At 39.7% G+C, this 21491-nt stretch overlaps 1 protein-coding gene across 1 annotated transcript in view; it reads left to right on the top strand.

Moving 5' to 3' along the window:
* The first annotated feature begins 413 nt into the window (after positions 1-413).
* The window catches only part of rnf217 (ring finger protein 217), a 72720-nt gene continuing 51642 nt past the window's right edge, over positions 414-21491 (top strand). The window contains exon 1 of the mRNA XM_060916451.1: positions 414-1589. Within this exon, the coding sequence (XP_060772434.1) occupies positions 726-1589 (864 nt within the window). The 5' untranslated portion in view covers positions 414-725. The remainder of the gene's footprint in view (positions 1590-21491) is intronic.

Here is a 21491-nt window from a genome sequence, read left to right on the forward strand (position 1 = left end):
AACTATTTTTTGGATTTCTTACAAGAAATCCAAATCTTTGGCTTCTCTGGGATTTTTTTCAAAATGCTTCTTAGTGTCTTTCTTTACCATTATTATTATTATTATTATTATTATTATTATTATTATTATTATTAACAACAACGTTATAACAATAGCAAAGATAATCATCTTATACATAACACATGTACCATATTATTTTCCTATGTGCGCATATATATTTTTGTTTGTTTGTTTCTAGGAAATACCTTGATTATATTTAATTATATTTCAAAATATACACAAAAATCTGTACATAACAAGCATAACAAACATGTCATAATCGCACCATCAGTAACGATGCTACTTGAGTTTGGGTTTATATTGTTTTGTGGAAACGGTATCGGTTTGCGCTCGTTATACCGGATTTACGGTAAATGTCACCTAGAACTATAACAAGGGAACATGACGGTTGATAAACTGATATACTCTCATGTTCATATTTCTTTAACATAACTTATCATGGTGCATTTTTAATTCCAGAGGGTCATTGAGGTGTTTTTTGTTCACTTTAAAGAAACAAGCCCGTTTCCGGTGGCTCGCGGGAGCTCGGATGAAGTGAACAGGGATTTGTTTTGTTTCTGAAGCGGAGCCGGAAGTAGGAGCTTCATGGCAGTTGCGCTCTTGTTGAAGAGTTTGAAACAAGGCAAGTTGACAAATGTGGACTTGTGTGCCTCTCTGTGTCGGGAATGGGAGATGAGGTCGGCTGCGTGAATGTGGCCTCGAAAAATATGCTTAGTTTTCCAGGTTCCGACGGAGAAACCGTCGGGAATGTGTCGGACGTGGCTGTGGAAGTTGGGACGCCAAGCTCTGATTTTGGAGAGGATGACGGAGGGGAGGAGAAGGAGCCAATTGTGGCAGATGTTTTGGACTTCCAGTACTACAACAACAACGAAAGCAGAGATAAAGACACGTGTAGAAAAACGTCACCTGTAGAAATCCTAAGGAGAAATTTTGGAATACCTAAATCATCTGGTGACAATCATGTAGAAACCCCCAGAGAGCTAAACAAAGTCGACTCCATGTTGGAGAACTTGGACCACCACAGAAGATTACCTGGGAACCCAAAGACACCATGTAGCTCCTCTCTCAACGTGGGAGAAGGAAGTCACTCAGAGTTCCCAGATTTCCTGGAATTAGAAGATCCCGAACTTCCTGTGTCCGAAGTAAATGGTGATTCCAGAAACTCAGATGATCGCTTTCAATCCAAAGAGCACGTCTACTGCACCGTATATTGTATAGCCAATGATAACTATAGGAAACCTTCAGATACCACGCTGTCGTCAGACCATGAAAGTCCATCGCCTTCAGATCTGTCTGTTTTACCTCCTACGGACTCCTCAAATTCAGATCCAGATGTAGAACTTGATCAGTACCCAGAGGCATACACGTTGAACGACCTTGTAGACCCTCCAATGTTGAACAATGTTCTCTACATGGGTAACATACTGTTACAGTGTCGTGTGTGTCTTGTTGTCAGATCCATCCGTTCCCTGCACTGTTGCAAAAAGCCGGTGTGTGAAGAGTGTATGAAAACTTACATCAGTTCTCAGGTACCACCTTGGCTTTGATGCCATTACTTCATTTCACCTACTTTCATGAAGAAACTTCCTTTTAAAGTGAAAGGGATCTTTATTATTATTATTATTATTATTATTATTATTATACCATGAGGGCTTCTTTTGTGAAGATCAGAAAGCTCAGTAAGTATGATAGCAGACATATGGCTGGAATTTGAAATAGCTGGTCTCATCAGAAATATTCAGACAATTTGATCCCGTTTTACTTTAACTTTCATAACATTTTGATTTTGAAAAAGATCTAACTAACCTAACTTTCTAATCTAACTTAACTTTCATACCATTTCGATTTCAAAAAGGTATAAACACTACCTTAACTTTCGTCATATTTTGAAATGGCATAAATACTAACCCTGCCTCAGAACTTAATCTTAACTTTCATAACATTTTGATTTCAAAAAGACATAAATGGATGGAAGTCAGTATCCATTTGTTGTTGGAAGTCAACAAGTTAACTTTTGTAACATTATAAACGCTAACCTATGTTTTGATTTCAAAAAGGTGTAAACCTCAACTCCACCACTAACCTAAATATTAACTTGGTAATATTTTGATTTAGAAAAGGTGTAAACGTGAACCCAGCCTCAAAACATGATGTTAAATTTATACCTTTTTGAAATCAAAATGTTACAACACACTAACCCCGCCTCTATCCATAATGTTAACTTTGTAATATTTCAATTTCAAGAAGGTGTAAACACTAACCCCACCTCTAGCCTTAATGTTAACTTTGTAACTTTTGATTTCAAGAAGGTGTAAACACTAACCCCGCCTCTAACCTTAATGTCAAATTTGTAAAATTCTAATTTCAAGAAGGTGTAAACACAAACCCCACCTCTAGCCTTAATGTTAACTTTGTAACTTTTGATTTCAAGAAGGTGTAAACCAGGGGTCACCAAACTTTTTTCTCTGGGGGCCACATTGTCGTTCCTGACTGTGATGGGGGGCCGGGGTCGGGTCAGCTATATAACATAGAATTGTATGACCCAGACAAATATGACCGCCAGCAGGCCTCATTGTGTAGTAGAGATTACTAGCCTGGCACAGCCATCCCCACTTCTATATCCACACTACTATATCAACACTTGATTCCTGGCACATATTTGTTTATTTTTACTAGTGGTTTGCAAAAGTAGTAATCGAGTCTTGACACTTTGTTTTAATTTGAAATACCACAGATATTCCATTTATTTATTTTCTAATACAAATAACATCAAAGCTGTCAAGGTAAGAAACATCTGCCTAGTTAAGGTGATTGACACTGGCAAAGGTGAGTGGAAAATTATAAATTGTAGGTAGGCCTGTTGATATTATTAATAATATTAATAATAATTGTGTGCAGCACTTAATAAAGGTCAAATAAATATGCCTATAAAATAAATACATTTAAAAAAACAGTGAAATTATAATATGAGCAATAGATCACAGCAGTTGTGCTGTGTCCTGCACGTCATTGCTCTCATCCATGGCCAAAGCAAAAAACTCGAATTCTGACGCTTTCTCATTCAGCTGGTCATGCACGTTGTCCCCCAAATCTTCGGTTCGCCTGGTCATAGTAGGTGCGGAGAGACTCACCGCGTTGAGCGCATCCTTCTTGTCGGGACACACCTCCTCGGCCACAGCAAGCATGCATACTTTAACAAAGTCCCCATCAGTAAACGGCTTTCCATGGGTAGCTAGTATGTGAGCTACCTTATAGCTAGCTCGGACAGCAGCCTGGTTGATCTGGGTTTGGCGAAGGAATACATTCTGTTGTGCAGCCAGTCCGCATTTCATCCTCCGAATCCTGTCTTCTCTTGTTTGCCCTCGCAAACTAGCATACTCTTTGTGGCGGGTTTCGTAGTGACGACGCAGATTATATTCTTTGAAAACCGACACACTTTCTTTGCATACAAGACAAACTGCACGGTCCTAAAGGCCTCTGCATGCTCTTGCGACAAGGCTTTCGCAGATAGCTTTTCGCAGACAGTTGTAATTTATTGTTGAGCGGGGAGTTTAGGCGTGCGCAATGTTATTCACCGGCACAACGCAAGGGGGCGCGAAGTCGCTAGGAGTAGTTGGTGGGTGTGGTTAGTGGAGTGTTTATCCTCTGGTTACTTATAATGACTAGAACTGGAGTCGTATAGATGTACGTACTTCCTCACTTCCTCAATCAACCGCTCTTCATGCTGCTCCATCTTCGCTCATGTTTTTAAAAATGCCGGTCGTGAAAACAAACCAAACCGGGAAAGTAGGGAAGCGGAAGTGCGTGTACAGCGGATATAGAGTGGACCAATCAGAGCTCTCTTGTCTGCGACGCTGTCTGCGAGGCTTCTGCGGTGGTCACAATTTTTGGGAGGTGCGCACAGAGCGTCTGCGAAGGTGGGGGGGCTACGCAGACGCTATCTGCGACATCGTCTGCGAGGACTGGGTTGTCAGCATAAATTGACCTTTACACTGAATGAAAAAATAATCGGTGGTCCACTGTTGTTTAAAAACTCTGCACTCTCTATCAACTTTTCGCTTACCGCTGGCCATTTTGCTGTCCTGAACACTGACAGTTCTCTGCGCTTGCGCTGCCTGTCACTGCTTGATCGCGAGCATATGACGAAAATTCGGAAAATGTGAATAGTTCATTTTATAACTAAATATCAATTTTAATTGATAAAATCAACAAAATACAAGATGCAGACATTATTATTTGCCAAAAAGCAATTTAAAAAAATAGGCCATGACCACTTTTGGGGATTACCTCATAGGGCCGGTTCAAGTGGTGGGGGCCAGAGGGGCTGGGGGGCCGGTCAAAGGGGGGTGGCGGGCCGGAGTTGGCCCACGGGCCGTAGTTTGATGACCCCCTGGTGTAAACATTAACCCCGCCTCTAACCTTTAATGTCAAATTTGTAATATTTCAAGAAGGGGTAAACACTAACCCTGCCTCTACGCTTAATGTTAACTTTGTAACATTTTGATTTCAAGAAGGTGTGAACACTAACCCCGTCTAAACTTAATGTCAAATTTGTAAAATTTCAAGAAGGTGTAAACATTAACCCTGCCTCTAACCTGAATATTAACTTTGTAACATTTCGATTTCAAGAATGTGTAAACACTAACCCCGCCTCTAACCTTAATGTCAAATTTGTAAAATTCTAATTTCAAGAAGGTGTAAACACTAACTGCACCTCTAACCTTACTGTCCTTAATGTTAACTTTGTAATATTTTGATTTCAGAAAAGTGTAACCACTACCCCCCAACCTTAATGTTAATTTGTAACATTTTGATTTCCACAAGGGGTAAACACTAACCCCGCCTCTAACCTTAATGTTAACTTAGTAACTTTTTTATTTCAAGGTGTAAACACTAACCCCACCTCTAACCTTAATGTCCTTAATATTAACTTTGTAATATTTTGATTTCAGAAAAGTATAACCACTAATCCCCCAATCTTATTGTTAACTTTTGTAATATTTTGAACTCCAGAAGGTGTGAACACTAACCCCGCCTCTAGCCTTAATGTTAACTTTGTAATATTTTGAATTCAAAAAGGTGTAAACACTAACCCTGCTGCTAACCTTAATGTTAACTTTGTAACGTTTTGATTTCCACAAGGGGTAAACACTAACCCTGCTTCTAACCATAATGTTAACTTTGTAACATTTTGATTTAAATAAGGTGTAAACACTAACCCCACCTCTCCCCTTAATGTTAACTCTCTAATATTTTGATTTCAGAAAGGTATAAACACTAACTGTTACCTTTCATTATGTTTTAATTTTGAAAAGGTATAAACACTAAATATTACAAACATTACCCCCGCCTCAGAACTTAATCTTAATTTTCATAACATTCTGATTTCAAAAAGATACAAATGCTAAATTATGTTTTGATTTTGAAAATGTGTAAACACTAATCCTGCCTCTAACCTTAATGTTAACTTTAACATCTTGAACACTGTTACCTTAATTTTCATTATGTTATGATTTCGAAAAGGTATAAACACTAAGCCCGCCTCCAACCATAACATTATCTTTTGTAAATAACATCTGATTTTGAGTTGTGTGAATTGTAGCACATTGTAAATATGCATGTTGAACTGTCACAATAAGTTCCTAGTTTCTACTGTTTCTGAAATGATCGCTGAATTTAATGTTGACCTGTAGTAACTAACTTCAGTAAGAGTTCTGGGATTTCTGGACTTGCCTTTACTAAGAAGTGCATGTGACGTGGCCAGCATAAGGAACCTTATAAAACAGCTGCCTTCCAGATGGTGCAGGTTTTATCTCCGTATTGTTCCAAGAAAGGGGGAGAAAGCTATTATAAAGTTTTTTTCCCCCTTAAGGTATTGATTCATCCATTTTCCTTAACCTCTTGTGTATTTTTACAGTGTCTAACCTGAAGGCGTAGTGCTGAGTAACTGTACGTGCAAAAATGATGCAAAACAGTAGTATGTTATGTGTGGAAAGTGATACAAAGAACAAAACCTGTTAAATAACAACACGATTGTAAGTCCCCATAATTTAGCTGTTGCTACAGAAACTATAACATTTAAAATAAACACGATTTATTCAGGTATTACAGATACGGAGTTTTCAGTGTAGCTCGGATGTTATGCATGTGGGTGAAGTACAAAGCTAAAGGCTCATAAAATCTATCAGAGATTGCTTCCAGAGTAGCCAGACTATTGACATTAACTCCCTTCTCTCTTTCTCGCTCAGCTATTGTATATTAAAGGCAGCCTGGCTCAGTCATTCTTGGTTTAGGGTAGCAACATCAGCAAGAACAATGCGTGAGCAGGTTTTGTTCTAAATAAAAGAAAACAGTCATACTAGTGTATATAGTCATGAAAAGATAAACCAAAAATTTTCTACGATGTTCGTGTTGCATTTTGATGAGGGCAGTAATGAAATTGAGTCTGATGAGAAACAATGAGCGGTTCCTTCCTGGGTGTTTCTGTGTGTAGGCACAGGGGAGGAGGCTGGAAGTTGTGTTGTAGTGAAATTGATTGCTTAATCACAGAGCACAGCCTCTCTAGGCACTAATTACATTAGCGTGCTGTTCAGTGGAAGGGCTGTGTGCAGGCTGCAGGCTGCAGAGATCGCATTGGCGTAATTGAGTAACACCGGCTCGTCTGTTGCTGCTTTTCTTCCCTAATCGTATTTGCACTCGTATGAATGATCTTTGAGGGGTCACACAGAGGCTGATCTGATGAGGATGATATCCTTGTCTGATGTTTTCTGACTTTCTTCAGTTCTAATTGTCTGGTTGAAATTTGATGGTACTTGGTGGACAATATGAGGTGGGAGATAAGGTTGGATAACGGTGACTGTATAATGTTTTGCTACATTGAGTCACATTTCTGCAATATCGTCAGTACCTTTATAACTCTGACAATTGGCCACTTTAATAGGAACCTGTTCTTGATTCTAAGACTCCTGTTATTGGCTGCAAGAGTGGAACCCAGTGTGATCTTCTGCTGTTGCATGCCGAGTTGGTTTTCTGTTCACCGTGGTTGTAAAGAGTTGCAATGAGTTACTATATCTTTCCTGGCAAAAAAGTTCAAACCAATCTGGCCATTTTCCTCTGACCTTTCTTATCAGCAATATGTTTGTTTCCACCCACAGAACTGTCACTCACTCAGTGTTTTTTGTTTTTTGCGCCATTCTGTGTAAACTCTAGAGACTGTTATGTGAGACCCCAGGAGATCAGCAGTTTCTGAAATACTCAAACCAGTCCATTTGGCACCAACACCCATGCAGAGATGTCCACAAGCACAGATGACTGGCGGTTTTCTCCGCCTACACAGACGGTCTGCGCCAGCTACTCAAACTCAGAACAAAATAAAAACTTGCCTTTCAATGTTCAAGCAATTTATATCATCTCTGCTGCCCATAATTTACTGCAAATCCAATTATTTCACCACGAAATTGTCTTAGGCTCAGGTCTAGCATGACCAGAAGCAACGCCATATTTGTTGATCAATTCTTGTGCTCTGATTGGCTGAGCCAGACCATGTGACAATGCCATTCTTCTTCTTTGGTGCCATGCCCTCCAGCATGGTCCTCCATTCATCTTTGTTGCTTGTTCGATGGATTATTTCAATAGGACAATGCCATAGCAGGCAGTAAAGACACAGTTTCTGTTTGTTGCAGATGATTTCACTCGGTTTTCACAAAATGCTGCTGAAGAAGAAACTAAAACCTTCCGTGGGTCAAATAAATATAAAGTCTATATTTTTTGCAGGTTTGTACATATTTGTACATAATTAATATTTTCATATCTAAGAATTTTTCTTTTCATATCCAGAAGCGAACCGGAGTGCCTCAGTTCCCAGAGAGATGTCTGGTCTCTTAGCTAATGCTTCATACTTATAAAGTGCAAGTAACTAATTGTGTGCAAATATTTAGGCTGAAATTAAAACTACACAATACACAATACCACAGCAGAAGCACATCAAGTATGTTACACATGCACCAAATAAACTCACCATGTAGTGATGTTACAGAGCCAGGCAGCGTACTACAGAGGGTAACTGAGAAAGCCAAGCTCACGCACATAGGGAGGGAAATTTCCTACATATTTTGCAAGTAGTTTACAGGGAAATGGTTAGTAATTTATTAGCTGAGAATGCACCAGAAGGCATGTAAATTTAAAAATTTTCTGAGGGGGGTGGACATGGCGGGCGGCACGGTGGTGTAGTGGTTAGCGCTGTCACCTCACAGCAAGAAGGTCCTGGGTTCGAACCCCGTGGTCGGCGAGGGCCTTTCTGTGCGGAGTTTGCATGTTCTCCCCGTGTCCGCGTGGGTTTCCTCCGGGTGCTCCGGTTTCCCCCACAGTCCAAAGACATGCAGGTTAGGTTAACTGGTGACTCTAAATTGACCGTAGGTGTGAATGTGAGTGTGAATGGTTGTCTGTGTCTATGTGTCAGCCCTGTGATGACCTGGCGACTTGTCCAGGGTGTACCCCGCCTTTCGCCCGTAGTCAGCTGGGATAGGCTCCAGCTTGCCTGCGACCCTGCAGAGCAGGATAAAGCGGCTACAGATGATGAGATGAGATGAGATGGGTGGACATGGCCCCAGACCCCCCTAGCATTAGCAACCACCTACTACTTTTTTTAGCCGGCTACTTCAGATTTTCTGGAGAACCCTGCCCATGCCACAGTGAAAGTCACAGAGATTGCAATTTTTCCCATTCTGATGTTTGAAGTGAACATTAACTGAAGCTCTTGATTTGTATCTGCATTATTTTATTTTATGCATTGTGCTGCTGCTGATAAGGGGTTATCTGATTAGATAACTGCATAAAACAGCAGGTGTTTATTAGGGTGTACCTAATAAAGTGGCTGGTTAATGTAAATTTGACAGCATTAGTGGTTATGTTTACTATTGCGGAACTTTTGCGAAACTAGTTTCTGTTATCATTCATTTTATAGCAGTGTTAAACAGTTAATCAGACAAAAACATCATGTTACTGAGAAAACTGAAAACACACTAGTCGTTCCTGCATCAGAAAACTTGCTGACTATTACCAAGTTCTGGTCCTGGAGGTTTGTTATATCACTGTTCACTAAATGTGTCTGCACAGAAAACCATCAATTTTCAACAATTACATGTTTATCTTTGTTAAATAAGAGTGCATTTTTTATGTTGATGATTAGTGTTGGATTATTTAGAGCGTCCATCATATGATTCCCTGTTGCGATAGAACCGATAATGTATCATAATATAATATAAACCCGTGATTTGTCTTGTCGCTGGATAAAAATGATTTAACACCTGATTCTGGCCAATCAGGTGTGAGGATTCAAGAGCACTGTGGTGTAACTTTATTTAACAAAAGACCTGAAGTACTATTGATGAATATACTGTATTGAGATTTATTATTGCTGTTCTATAGTGTATCGCTATATTTCTCAGTCACTTTGTGTCATGGGGTTTGTCAGGACCTGTGTCATGTGACCGTATGGTGTTTGATGAGCTCAGCTGGTTTGACCTGTTAAAACAGAGTTTGTCATTAACTGGAAGCCTGAATGAGGTCATGATGCGTGATCATGGCGTTGTGCTGGATGGTAATGTACAGCAGTGTTATCTATTCATTCATGAAGGATTATGCAGTTAGGCTCCACCCACGGCTGGCTACGTTTTATTTTACATCAAGATATTAGCTAGTGGATGCAGGTTTATTTTTATAATGAAAGGAGATTATGTGAGGCGTTTAATTAAGGTTTATGGAAGTTGCTGAGCTTTCGGGGTCCTCTGTAAAAAAAAAAAAAACCCAAAAAAACCCAAGGGCTGCTGAGGGAATTTGTTTTGCACGTTTCAGCAATAAATATAACTATAAACTGATAATTATTTTAATAAATAAACAAATTTAAATGTAGGCAATCAAATCTAATTGGTCAGGAGGTGTGGATTAACTTATTTCAACATAAAATGCAGTATTAAAGTATTAGAAATGCAAAATGTATCACAAATTGTGTGGAAGAAAAAGGTATGGATATTTAGTTTTATTTCATGACCATGCTTATCATAATAAAGACTGATACATATAGGATTAAATAAATGTTTTACATTTTTTTATTACATTATATTATTACATTACGTTAACATATAGTATTAAATTAATGTAGGTTTAAAAAAATAAAGCAAACCAGCTGCCCTTTGTTTTCTAACTCTAAAAGTAAATCTAAAGGTGGGTAAACAAATTGCTGTTGATCACATGGCCTTCTTTTACCTATTTTGTTTATAACTAATTAGCGCTTATGGAGACTTTAATGCACCGACCATAAGCTCAACATTTAATTTGCTTGAATATCATATGAAAAGTGCATTTAGTCTCAAAAAGGCATCACTTTAATTTTTTAAAATTCAAATATGAAGGTATAACAAATATACTGTGGGCTGCATAAGATCAGCAACATTGTACACCAGGTAACATGAAATGAATCAGTAATTCTCAAATATGGGTGCTTGAAATTTCTCCTAAACTTTTATATTAGTTAATTAAGTTGTGTGTATTATAACATCAGTATAAATACGCAAGGCCATTATTAAAAAATGTTCTGTTTCCGGTCCACCGGCTGGGTGAGTGCCACTTGTGCGGTTGAAATTTTTTTTTTTAACGCCGGTTTTTCGACATTTTTTTCGGGTTCGTAAATCTAAAATTGAACTTGACATTTACGCATTCCCAGGGCTTTCCACGAAGGCTCATACTAGCCAGCCATGACAAATAAGTAGCCAGCCGGGGGGGGGAGTAAACACAAAATAAACTCCTGTGCACGCAGTTCCCAGGATTAAATTTATTTTCCACAGACCATTTATTTATTCACTTTACTCAAATACAAAGTAAAATGGCAGTAAATCTTCTTTCTTTTCTTGCGTATTGCATCATGAGGCATTCCTGGCTTGTAAATCTCTTATTTTCGGTGCATGACACATTCACGCAGCTGAGCATGCTATGAATTAACAATGACAACGGTCTGCAGTGGTGGCTACACAATTAAACACTCAGCGAACATTTCTCCATTTTTGTATGAAAATACACTCCAACGACTCAGTTTGGTTTCATTTACAACCAACGGTGTCTTTTGATGCCAGCACGTAATTGAACGAGAGAAGACTGGTTTACCGGAGACAAAATAAGCGTTATCTCTGCTTCTGTTCCCTCCGACAGCCCCAACACACTACTGCCTCCGCCGAGTGCGCGCGCACTCTGAACTGAATCAGCTCGGCGCATGCGCCGTGCGGCACAAAAAAATGGCAACCACCATGAAGGAAGGAGATCCGGAGTTTTCAAACATTTGCTTAAGTGTGAAATTGCAAAATGGTATTCTAGCGAACAACAAAATAGTAAAGATTCAGAAAAACAAATCATTCAGTGATCATTTTAATAGTGTAATTTCATCTGAACTAGGCCTAATGGTCGATTTAGAACTACAAAAAGTCCGTGTGTCGGACATTTTAAGTACCTTTGTAAAAGTTTTGCAAATGTTGCAGTCAGCATTTAAAATGCTAACTTAAAGTTTTTGTACAAGTTTCAGTTGATTAAACTGTCATTTTATTAAATGTGTCTGCTTTTGTAATAAAGTACTGAAAGAAAAAGCAAACACAGCATTGTAATTTCTTATATATATATATATATATATATATATATATATATATATATATATATATATATCAAATCCCTCCCTCCCGACTGAAAATTTTTTTGCTCACCCGGTGGACAGGAAACGGATTTTTTTTAAAGGATGGCCCAGGTGATTGTAGAAAATCGTGTGCCCTGATTGGTTGAGAAATTTGGACTATTTCTCGATAATCGCCTTGAGCGACTCAGCAAAATGGCGGCCAATCACTTTGTCATCGTAAGTGAGGAAGAATTACAAATGATGAAAGAAAATGCTGTTCCTAAAAGCACTAAAGATGCTACAAAGTTTGGTCTAAAACTATTCAAAGGTAAGGTGGAATTGGGATTTATTTTATCTATTTCAAAACAAAGTATTTTATGTGACTTGGCATAGAAAAGTGACACAAGTCACTGCGCCGTTATTACATTTGCATGCCGCTTTTGAAGTCTGAAATAAATTTTTAATATGATCTTTTAAAAATTATCACCTGTATATTTATACTAAAACAATTACCAGGCTCAGTGAACATTGGTGAATAATAACCTCAACTTCATCTCAGTTATTATTTAACAATTATTCCATGAAATCGAGTTGTACATGAGCTGATAGCCGACAAGGCGTGCAGCACCACATTGGCTATAAAACGTATGATGAGACTGAGTGGAATAACTGTTTTATTCTATCCACATTCACTGGATTTTGTGAAACATATAATTTGTATTTTTTGCGAATTCTATAAATAGAAATTTTTATACAAAACATCCAGTGAAATAATTTCCGCTTAGAATGTAAACAAACCAGTGAAATGACAGTAGCAATTTGTGAAAATGATATAATAATAATTCTTGAAAAATAAAAAAGATGCATTATTAGTATCAAATACTTTTATTCCATATTTTGTTGCTTTTTTTTTTTTAGTATTTTTTGGGGTTTTTGTTTTCGAGTAGAGTTTTTATTTTGTCCTCGGTTGGTTCAGCAACATGCTCTGCCATTTTGTTTTTCTCTACTCATGGTATATGAGCTGATAGCCTAGTAATAGAATAGTCAATCAGAGTGCACGATTGCTCATATCTAGTGAACGTGGATAGAATAATCACTGATGTTCATTTCGCCTTCGGAGAATAATTGTTAAATAACAGCATGGCTGTAACATTAACAAGTTAATGCACTTGTTCGAATAAGATTGTGTTTCTGTCATAACTGCTCATACACACTTGTTTTTCATGTGGTGACATTTCTGTGCAGAGATTCTGTGGGAGGAGTCTCAAGTGTTGGCGCTTCTTAAAGGATATACGCAGAACCTTTATTTTTAAATAAATTTCTGAGTGGATAGTATCTCCATCCTTGACTCTTGTATGCTGCATAAATGAGAATTTTAAAAAATATTTTTTTGAGAGTTAAAATCGATTGCAAAGTTGGCATTCGAGCTGCCCCGCTGAGCCAGCCAGCCCTGAGTGCATGACGTCACAGCGGTAACCGGTTTTAAGGCCGAGGCCTTTTATAGCTATAGACCAAAGTCATATCAATAAAAATTTATGGTGAAACACCATTACCGACTTGCTCAACTAAGACTGATTTGACTTCATTGATTGTGGGTTGACTCTCATTAAAACAGGATAGGTGTTATAACTTATGCAACATACATGTGCATGCATGCATTTTCACTGATAAAATGTAAAAGGCTAATTAAATAATCAGATGAACTGAGACAATCACATTCTGAAGCAAATTAAATAATCTTATACCGGTAACTTAAACACACAAGTTACATGTATTAATCTAAATGCAGGTAAACAACGAGTGTTGTTTTTTTTATCCAAATGAGAGTCGGAGCTTACCTGTCTGTGCTCTCGCTTCTTGAAGGCCGATCTTGTGGCCGATTTGTTTTGAAACAGTCTGACTTTCAGTTGTTCGTTCAGTTCTCTGTTCATTCGCTTCTAAGGCGTAAGGGCGAGATGGCAGCAATATCCAGTTTAGAAATAAGACTGCTGCTCCACTCTTTCTCCATTCTTTCCATTACTGAGTACTCCGCCATTACTGCTCGGCTCAGACAATTACTAAAACCCAGGATGGAGTGGGATGTCACCGGTTTTAGCAACAACCGTGGGGAGGTCACTGCCTGAGCGATATGTCACGTCCCGGGTTTTACCAACAACCCTCGGCTCACTCCGGGAAAAATGGTGCAACTAAACTCACTTTCCTTTTAAATAAATAAAATACTTTCCTTTTCTTGTAGTTTTATTTAATTGTTGGTCCTGCACCCTCTTTTAATACGGGTTTTATAGCCAACGCTCCTCAACAGATCAGAGGTTTTGTACGAGTCTTCAGTAAAATATGCAGAGCAGAGGAGAGACCACTTCGTAAGTGCCCAATGTGCCCGTGAACAACTCGCAAAACGCATCCAAATCTTTGCAGTTTGAACATTCTTGGGCCATGAATGCAACATAAATCCATCTTCTGTCATGTTGCTGCACCAGCCAGCAACACATCTACATGGCATGGCAATAAATTAGCTCAAAATGGAGGATTGGAGTTGCAGTCAGCTCTGTGTTTTAGTATAGCGGAAATGGCGATGAGACCGATAGACTTCCTACTATGACGTTACGGATGTCAAGGTCATTCACTCAGACCGCTACCTATATGAATCACTTTAATCGTAAAAATTACTATATTAGATTTATTGTTAACGCTTAAAACTATTCCTGTGCCATTCCTGAGGTCTCAAGGCATTTATAAACAAAAGTGAGGCCATGGCTCTGTGTATATGCTTTAACTCACTGTGCTTTTAAAGTTTGTCAGGTTTGTTTTTTTTTTGGTCTAAGTTCAAGAGAGAGAAAATTAGATGCTAGTGAGAAAAGTAACAAGTATTAAAAAGCATGGCATGTCCTTCAGTAGTAAATGTCAAGAATGACTTGAGCAGAATGACGCACCGTGCACTTGTATGCAAATAATCCACTTTGGGGTTGAGGCCATATTGCAGCATTCTGGCATGGATTTATTGTTACACACGTATAGTAATCTCTGTTAGTCACACATCAGGTTCTGTAAAAGACAAAACCGTAGAAAGAGGAGAAGACAATCAACACAAAGTGTAATCCTGACTGGACCTGTGAAGTTGGTTGATCATTTCATTGTTTTGCCTCCTTTTTTTTTTTTTTGAGGTTCTAAGGAAAGTTAAAACAAGTCCACGGTGACTTTACAGTGTTGATCATGCTTGCTTTGAGGCTGATTGAGTGCAGCTCTGTCGAGTGTGACTGGCCTTAAAAGCATGGAGCTGAAGCATGCCATGAGCTGAACACACAAACTGGTGAAGATTGATTCAGGTTTGATGAAATGGATCAAATGGTTGACATACTAATGTTTACTTTCGCTCTTAGTGGGGAGGGATGGATGGGAGGGAAATGTCTGCTTTACAAAATTTACATGGCTGAATGCATGGGCGTCGCCACCATTGAATGTGAAGGGGACGTGTCCCCTTCACATTTCATAATTCTTCGTTTGGGACCCCCCCCCCCCCCCCCCCACGCACACACATTTAACATAAAATATTAGTTCACCTAGCGCCGTTTCTATTGCTTTGTGAAAGAATCCATTCCACTTGATCGATAAGAGAATACACATACCACTGAAAATCCACTCCGGATTTTCCGGGCGTTACCTACAACAATTAACCGCACGCGAGTGAAGTGAATCTCGGCGCAAGCAGAGAAATATTGGTGCAGCTGCTCGAAAGTGGAGGAGGGAACGTCAGCCCCATTGCCACCTCACAATGTCTAGCTTTTGCTAAAACCTTATTCTTTTGTTATATGCCCTCAAAATTAACTCTAGGCCACGTTAAATTAATGTTCAACTAAACAATGAAATAAGCTTAGCCTAATGGGGTATTCTTGGTTGATGATGAATTGTTTGCGGTATTTGCTCCTTCTCCAGACACAATGGACATAAGGAAATTCTTTACAAAGTAGCAGAAAGTAAGTCAAAATTTTCCCACAGGACAGGTTTGTTTTGTCCCAATGGAAATGTTAGTGCAGTTAGCTGGCTAGTCAATGTTAGGAGTTGTATCAGCTAGCTTAATGTTAGCTATCATTTAATTCAAACCCAGTAGGCCTGCCTTATTGTAATGCCAAGAATGAGGTCAAGTCTGCTCTGATGATATTTTTTGATTCCTTGTTTTGTCTGGTCTTTGCCAGTTTTCTGGAAAGTAACATGGGAAATCAGTGTATGGGGAAGGAATAGTAGAAAGGAAAGCAATGGAGAGAGATGGATGTTATTCCAGGTGGATTGTGAAGGAAAGGGGGCTAAAAGTTATGAAGTGGTAGAAATTGTGGTGGCACCAATGTAAGGAGTTCTGTCTATAAATCTATTTGTTATACTAATCTGTAAATGCAATGGTGTAGTACCACCATTGCATGTAGGTTGACAAAACTGCACTTGTTCATTGTGTGAAGTTATCTTGTATGTGTTGTTGCTTGACACAGTGTAATTTTGTGTTATGAAGACTGCATGATGCCATGTCATTTTTGTTATGAGTATCACTAAATCGGAAAAAAGTAAAATGCACCCACTAAAGTCACTGTTGGTGGTTAACAAAATTGCACCTGTTCATTGTGTGGAGTTATTTTTTATGTGTCACTGTTGCTTGACACAGTGTGATTGTGTGTTATGAAGTTTGCATGATGCCATGTCATGCCTGCTCATTGTGTGAAATTATGAATATTCTTATTTTTAAAGGACCCATGGCATGGTGGTTTGTTGATGCTTTAAACGGGATCGTGGAGGCTTCCGGATGTTATATCCGCAGCCTTTCTCGAAATGAACCCTCGGAACATAGATATAGCCTCCTGGAAGAAAGCCCCATTTCAGCCCTTTTCCCAGTGCGTCGTTTTGCTAATGAGAAGCATGGAGGCGGGGAAGGGTAGAGGGTGGGGGCGTGCCATGGGGGGAGGGGGAGGGGCTGCCATCTGCCTCCCAAGCCGGCCGAGAGCGCTCCTCGTCGGGCACGGCCAGGCGGGCGAATGCCCTGGTCCGTCCGCCCTGTCTAAAAAAATGGTACAACTCGAGCCCATGGTAAAACTGGGACTTTGTCGGTTTTTTTTCAGCCTGAGGCCCATGGTAAAACTGAGCAGTTTTACCATGGAGGAGTGGGGACTTTGCCGTTTCCTCCCCCCAACTCGCCCCTGGGAGAACCGCTGCCTCCACGGGCGGCCGGTGCCGCTGGAGGGCCGCCCGCGCGACCTCGGCTCCCGACAAAAGATTGGATCTTGGGCTGACTTTCAATGGATCGCAGCGATGGAGCTGCTCTGCCACTCACGACACCCCGGCCCAGAATCAGGGAAAAATACCATGCGCTGACGTCATTAAGGTACGACGCGAGGAAATAAAATAAATTCAACAAATGTTTGGGTTTTTACTGAACAAACAAACAAATAAAATGAACAAGTGACTTAAAAAAAAGAATGTGGGTGTCTTTGTAAAAACTGTTTTGATTGGCTATTATAACAGAGGTAGCGCAGAGTACCTGGCTAACTGCAGGAAGCGGTTAGCTGCACAGCTAATGTAGCCATTGCAAACGCACCGATTTTAAAACACGGCAAAACGGCTTAACAGTTATACACTTACTTGTTCGGTGTTTGTGGCTGATGCGGCAGGGATGCTTAGTACGGACCCAGGCTTCAGTGACAGTTGATGTGCAAAACCTGCCCTGTATTGTCCCAAGTTGTGGAAACATTCATCAGGAAAATGCTTCCGACAAACATACACCGTCTTAGGTAGACTCGACGGCGTATTATTGAAGTAAATAAAATTAAGCCACTGCGTCTTCAGGGGCTCTCCCGTCGGCAGTAAAAACAGACTCTTTTCTGTGTTGTCACATCCATGTACAGCGCAATTTCCATGTTTCGCTCGCTTAGGTGATGCCATGTTGTTGTGTCCTCTATGGTCTCTTCACTACAACTGGGCGGGCAATCCATACGGTGGGTGGGAATCCAGAGGGGGGGCGTGGGGATCATCTCCCTTGCTGACGTAGTAAAGGGAAGAGCTTATCAACGCGCCGTTTTGACGCGCCATTCTCAAATGTTGGGCATAGTTTGGTTTACACATTATGAAATTTCTAGCCACTGGGGTGACTTAAGAAGGTCAGAGAAACTCATTTTAACGTTAAAAAACCTCAGAAAGTGAAAATTTCATGCCATGGGACCTTTAAACATACAGTTGAGTGTCACTATTGCTTGGCACAGTGGCATGTTGTGTTGCATCTAAAACTAAATAAAAAAGGAAACACAAAATAAAAAGTAAAATGCACCCATAGTCATTGTTGGTGATAAATTGTGTCATATTCATCTCATTATCTTAGGCAGAGCAGTGGGTTGAAAAACAAGCTGATGAATATGGACTAGTTGAATGAGGACTTATTGTTGAGTCTCTAAAATAGTCATTGAATTAAGTGACTTTTGTAGGTAAAATTAGGTGTTTAACAACCTTTTTAAAAATACACCAGAATGCAGGAAATGGCATCTAATTAAATAAAAATTTTCTGGGGGAGGGCCCCCAGACCCCCCACCAGTGTGTCCCCCCCACATTAAAAATGCTTCTGATGCCCTTGGCTGAATGAGATGTAATGGAGAGAACGTCAAACACTTAGCATGAGAACATGGTCGACTCACTACTGTGATAGAATGACAGCTGTGCAATTTCAGAACGGCTTAAATTATTCTCTAATTGGAGAAATAAAGTTCTGTGCAGCATTGGTAGGGTAACCAGATTTCCCGAGTCTGAAACCGGGACACTTTTGCGCGCGACCATGCTCGTGCACGCACACCTTTTTTTTACGTAAACGTGACACTCAGAGAGGTGCTCTTATCATTTTGTTGAAGCTCACATTTATCAACATCTCACATGAAATAAAACAAACAGGCATTTTGTTACTTAGTAGCATAGTGGTATACAGATCAGTTAAATTATGGTCAGACAACAGATTTTGTAATGGCTGAGAATAGGCCAGGCTATGTCCATAGGCCAAATTTAAACTGATTTATTTCACCTGTTTGTGAGAACACCAAGAAGAATGCATATGCACATGTAGGCTATATCTCTAAAATTGTATGCACTATAGCATGAACTTAAAAAGTAGATATGTGACCTCAACATAGCCTAGGTCAGAATCAACCTTACTAACCATTCCCCACAACTGAATGAATAAAGCAAGATGATGTGTACAAAAGTGAACACTTTAATGGAAGGTGCAACAAGCTGTTCAACACAGCAATATGGCCAAACTGTCAGAATGGTATGTTAAACAGAAACAAAAAAGAGACAAGTGATTTGAGAATATATACTACGGAAGCCGAGAGAGGCCCTTCATATAATCTTTTTTTTTTATTCACCTTGTTATCCCGAGATAACGACATAATTAATTCAGGATCTCGAGAAAACAACACAACTAATTCGAGATCTCGAGAAAACAAAACCGTTATTCCGTGATCTCGAGAAAACAAAACGATTATTTCATGATCTCGAGTAAACAGCTGAGAAATGGTTCATTCAGGTGCGCCAAGAGACTTGTGATATGCTGACTTTGGGGCTATTTCTCATTCTGTATAGACGCAACTTTGGTCATTAGAATGTCTGGAATAATCGATCACCTAATAAGGCAATATTTTGATCAGGGGTTGACACAGGGAGAGATTGCATTAAGTCTTTTAATAAGGGATAATTTCAAAATTAGTCTGCGGCACCTCCGCAGAAGACTGGCCCGGTTTCGTCTCTACCAACGGAGATACAGTGATCCAACTGAGATCATGAAATAACGGTTTTGTTTTCTCGAGATCATGAAATAATGGTTTTGTTTTCTCGAGGTCTTGAATTAGTTGTGTTGTTTTCTCGAGATCCTGAATTAATTATGTCGTTATCTCGGGATAACAAGGTGAATAAAAAAAGATTATATGAAGGGTCTCGCGGCTTCCGTAAATATACACTCAAACAAAACAGCAATTAAGGAGGGGAGGAGCGACAGCCCGAGGAAAGCCCCCACAGGAGCGCACAGCATTTACAACATGGGCTACCCAACTCAGTACAAGAACAAAGCACTTACAGTGTGTGCAGTAGACTTCGTGCGCATTGTTCTGCACCTCTCGGAGGAAGGGGTAGGTGCCCTGTAAATCTTTGGAAAAGGTACATTTTCGCGAGTGGCGAAAACCGGGACACATCCGTGTCCCGACAGACTTTTGTCGGGACTCGGGACACACAACCCCAAATCGGGACTGTCCCGGTAAAACCGGGACGTCTGGTCACCCTAAGCATTGGACGCGTTGATAGTTTTTGTGTAAAGTGTGTAATATAACCATATGGAAACATGTTTTGTTGACCATGCTGATGTTTCATGGGCTAACCTTTAGCAGGATAACAGAACAGGAACAGTTCCATTACACTGAATGATTATATATTTATGTTCTGATTAACCAGAGCTGCATCCTCAAATGGAAGAAGACTTGACTGTTGATGAAAGACTTGCTGTACTGATCCCAGTAATACCATTAAACTGGTTACCTTGCCCGTGATGGAGTAAGCAGGGCTTGGTATTGTAATCAGTGCGGTTTGTTTGTTTTGTTTGTGTGTGTTAACAATCTAGCGTCTAGGCGGTTGCACCGACTGACTTCAGATTTTCAGGGTACGGGCAGTGGTCCGTAGATTAAATTTTGGGGGTAATCGGATCAAGGTCACCGGAAAGGTCAATCTTTCGGTCAAAATAACATTTTCCATTATAACTCAAAAACGGTTGCTGATAGACAGATGTTTACTATTGTGAGCATATAGGAACTCCCATGTGGCCTTTCATTTGGCATCATGATCTGTGACCTTGAAAGTTCAAACTCAAGGTCATGGATTTTCAGAGGACTGTAACTTGAAAACAGTTGATATTTACCCTTATCAACTTATAGGAAGTGCCATATGGGCTTTCATTTGGCACCATGATCTTTGACCTTGAGTGACCTTGAAAGGTCAAACTGAAGGTCATGGGTTTTCAAAGGGCTATAACTTTAAAATGGTTCATGATAGCCAGATGTTTCCCATTATCAACATATAAGAAGTCCCATATGGGCTTTCAGTTGCCACTTTGACCTTGAATGACTTTGAAAATTCAAAGGTCATGGATTTTCATAGGACTATAACCTGACAGCTGATGATTGAGAAATATTACCATTATCAACATATAGGTATAAAATAAGTGCTGCCGGGCGATGTTTGTTTTGCCTGGCAACACTTGCTTTGTTAGTGTTTGAGTGTGCTGTTATTGTTGGGATTTTATTTTAGGTGTGAGGCGCAATGTTGCTTTCCATCAGCTCAGGTGTCTCTTGTTCTTATACGTAACTGGTTCCACAAGTTCCTTATGTGACTTTGTGTGTATAAGGTCGAGGATGCAGTCATACAAGTATTGGCTGGATGCCCAGGGCTTGCCCTGGGATACGAGTGCTCTGCTAAACCACATTAGCTGAACCTGCACAAATAACTGGAAGAATATCAGTATGACTGTTAAGTCTTTATCACTGATTATTCTTGATTTGTATTTTTATGCTCAGTATCAGCTCGAGGAGGCTTTCGGGGCTGCAGTGAACTGAAATATCAAAGTCTGAATCAGATATGCTGAAGTACTATTCAGTTTTTCAGACATAGTGTTGTGCAAAGTCTTAAGAACCCTGTTTTTTTTCCCATACAAACTTTATAGATTTCTATTTTATGACTTCTACATTACCGAGTCAGTACAAAAACATTTTAAAGTTCC

The sequence above is a fragment of the Neoarius graeffei genome, chromosome 3, assembly GCF_027579695.1.
Source record: "Neoarius graeffei isolate fNeoGra1 chromosome 3, fNeoGra1.pri, whole genome shotgun sequence".
Lineage (NCBI taxonomy): Eukaryota > Metazoa > Chordata > Actinopteri > Siluriformes > Ariidae > Neoarius > Neoarius graeffei.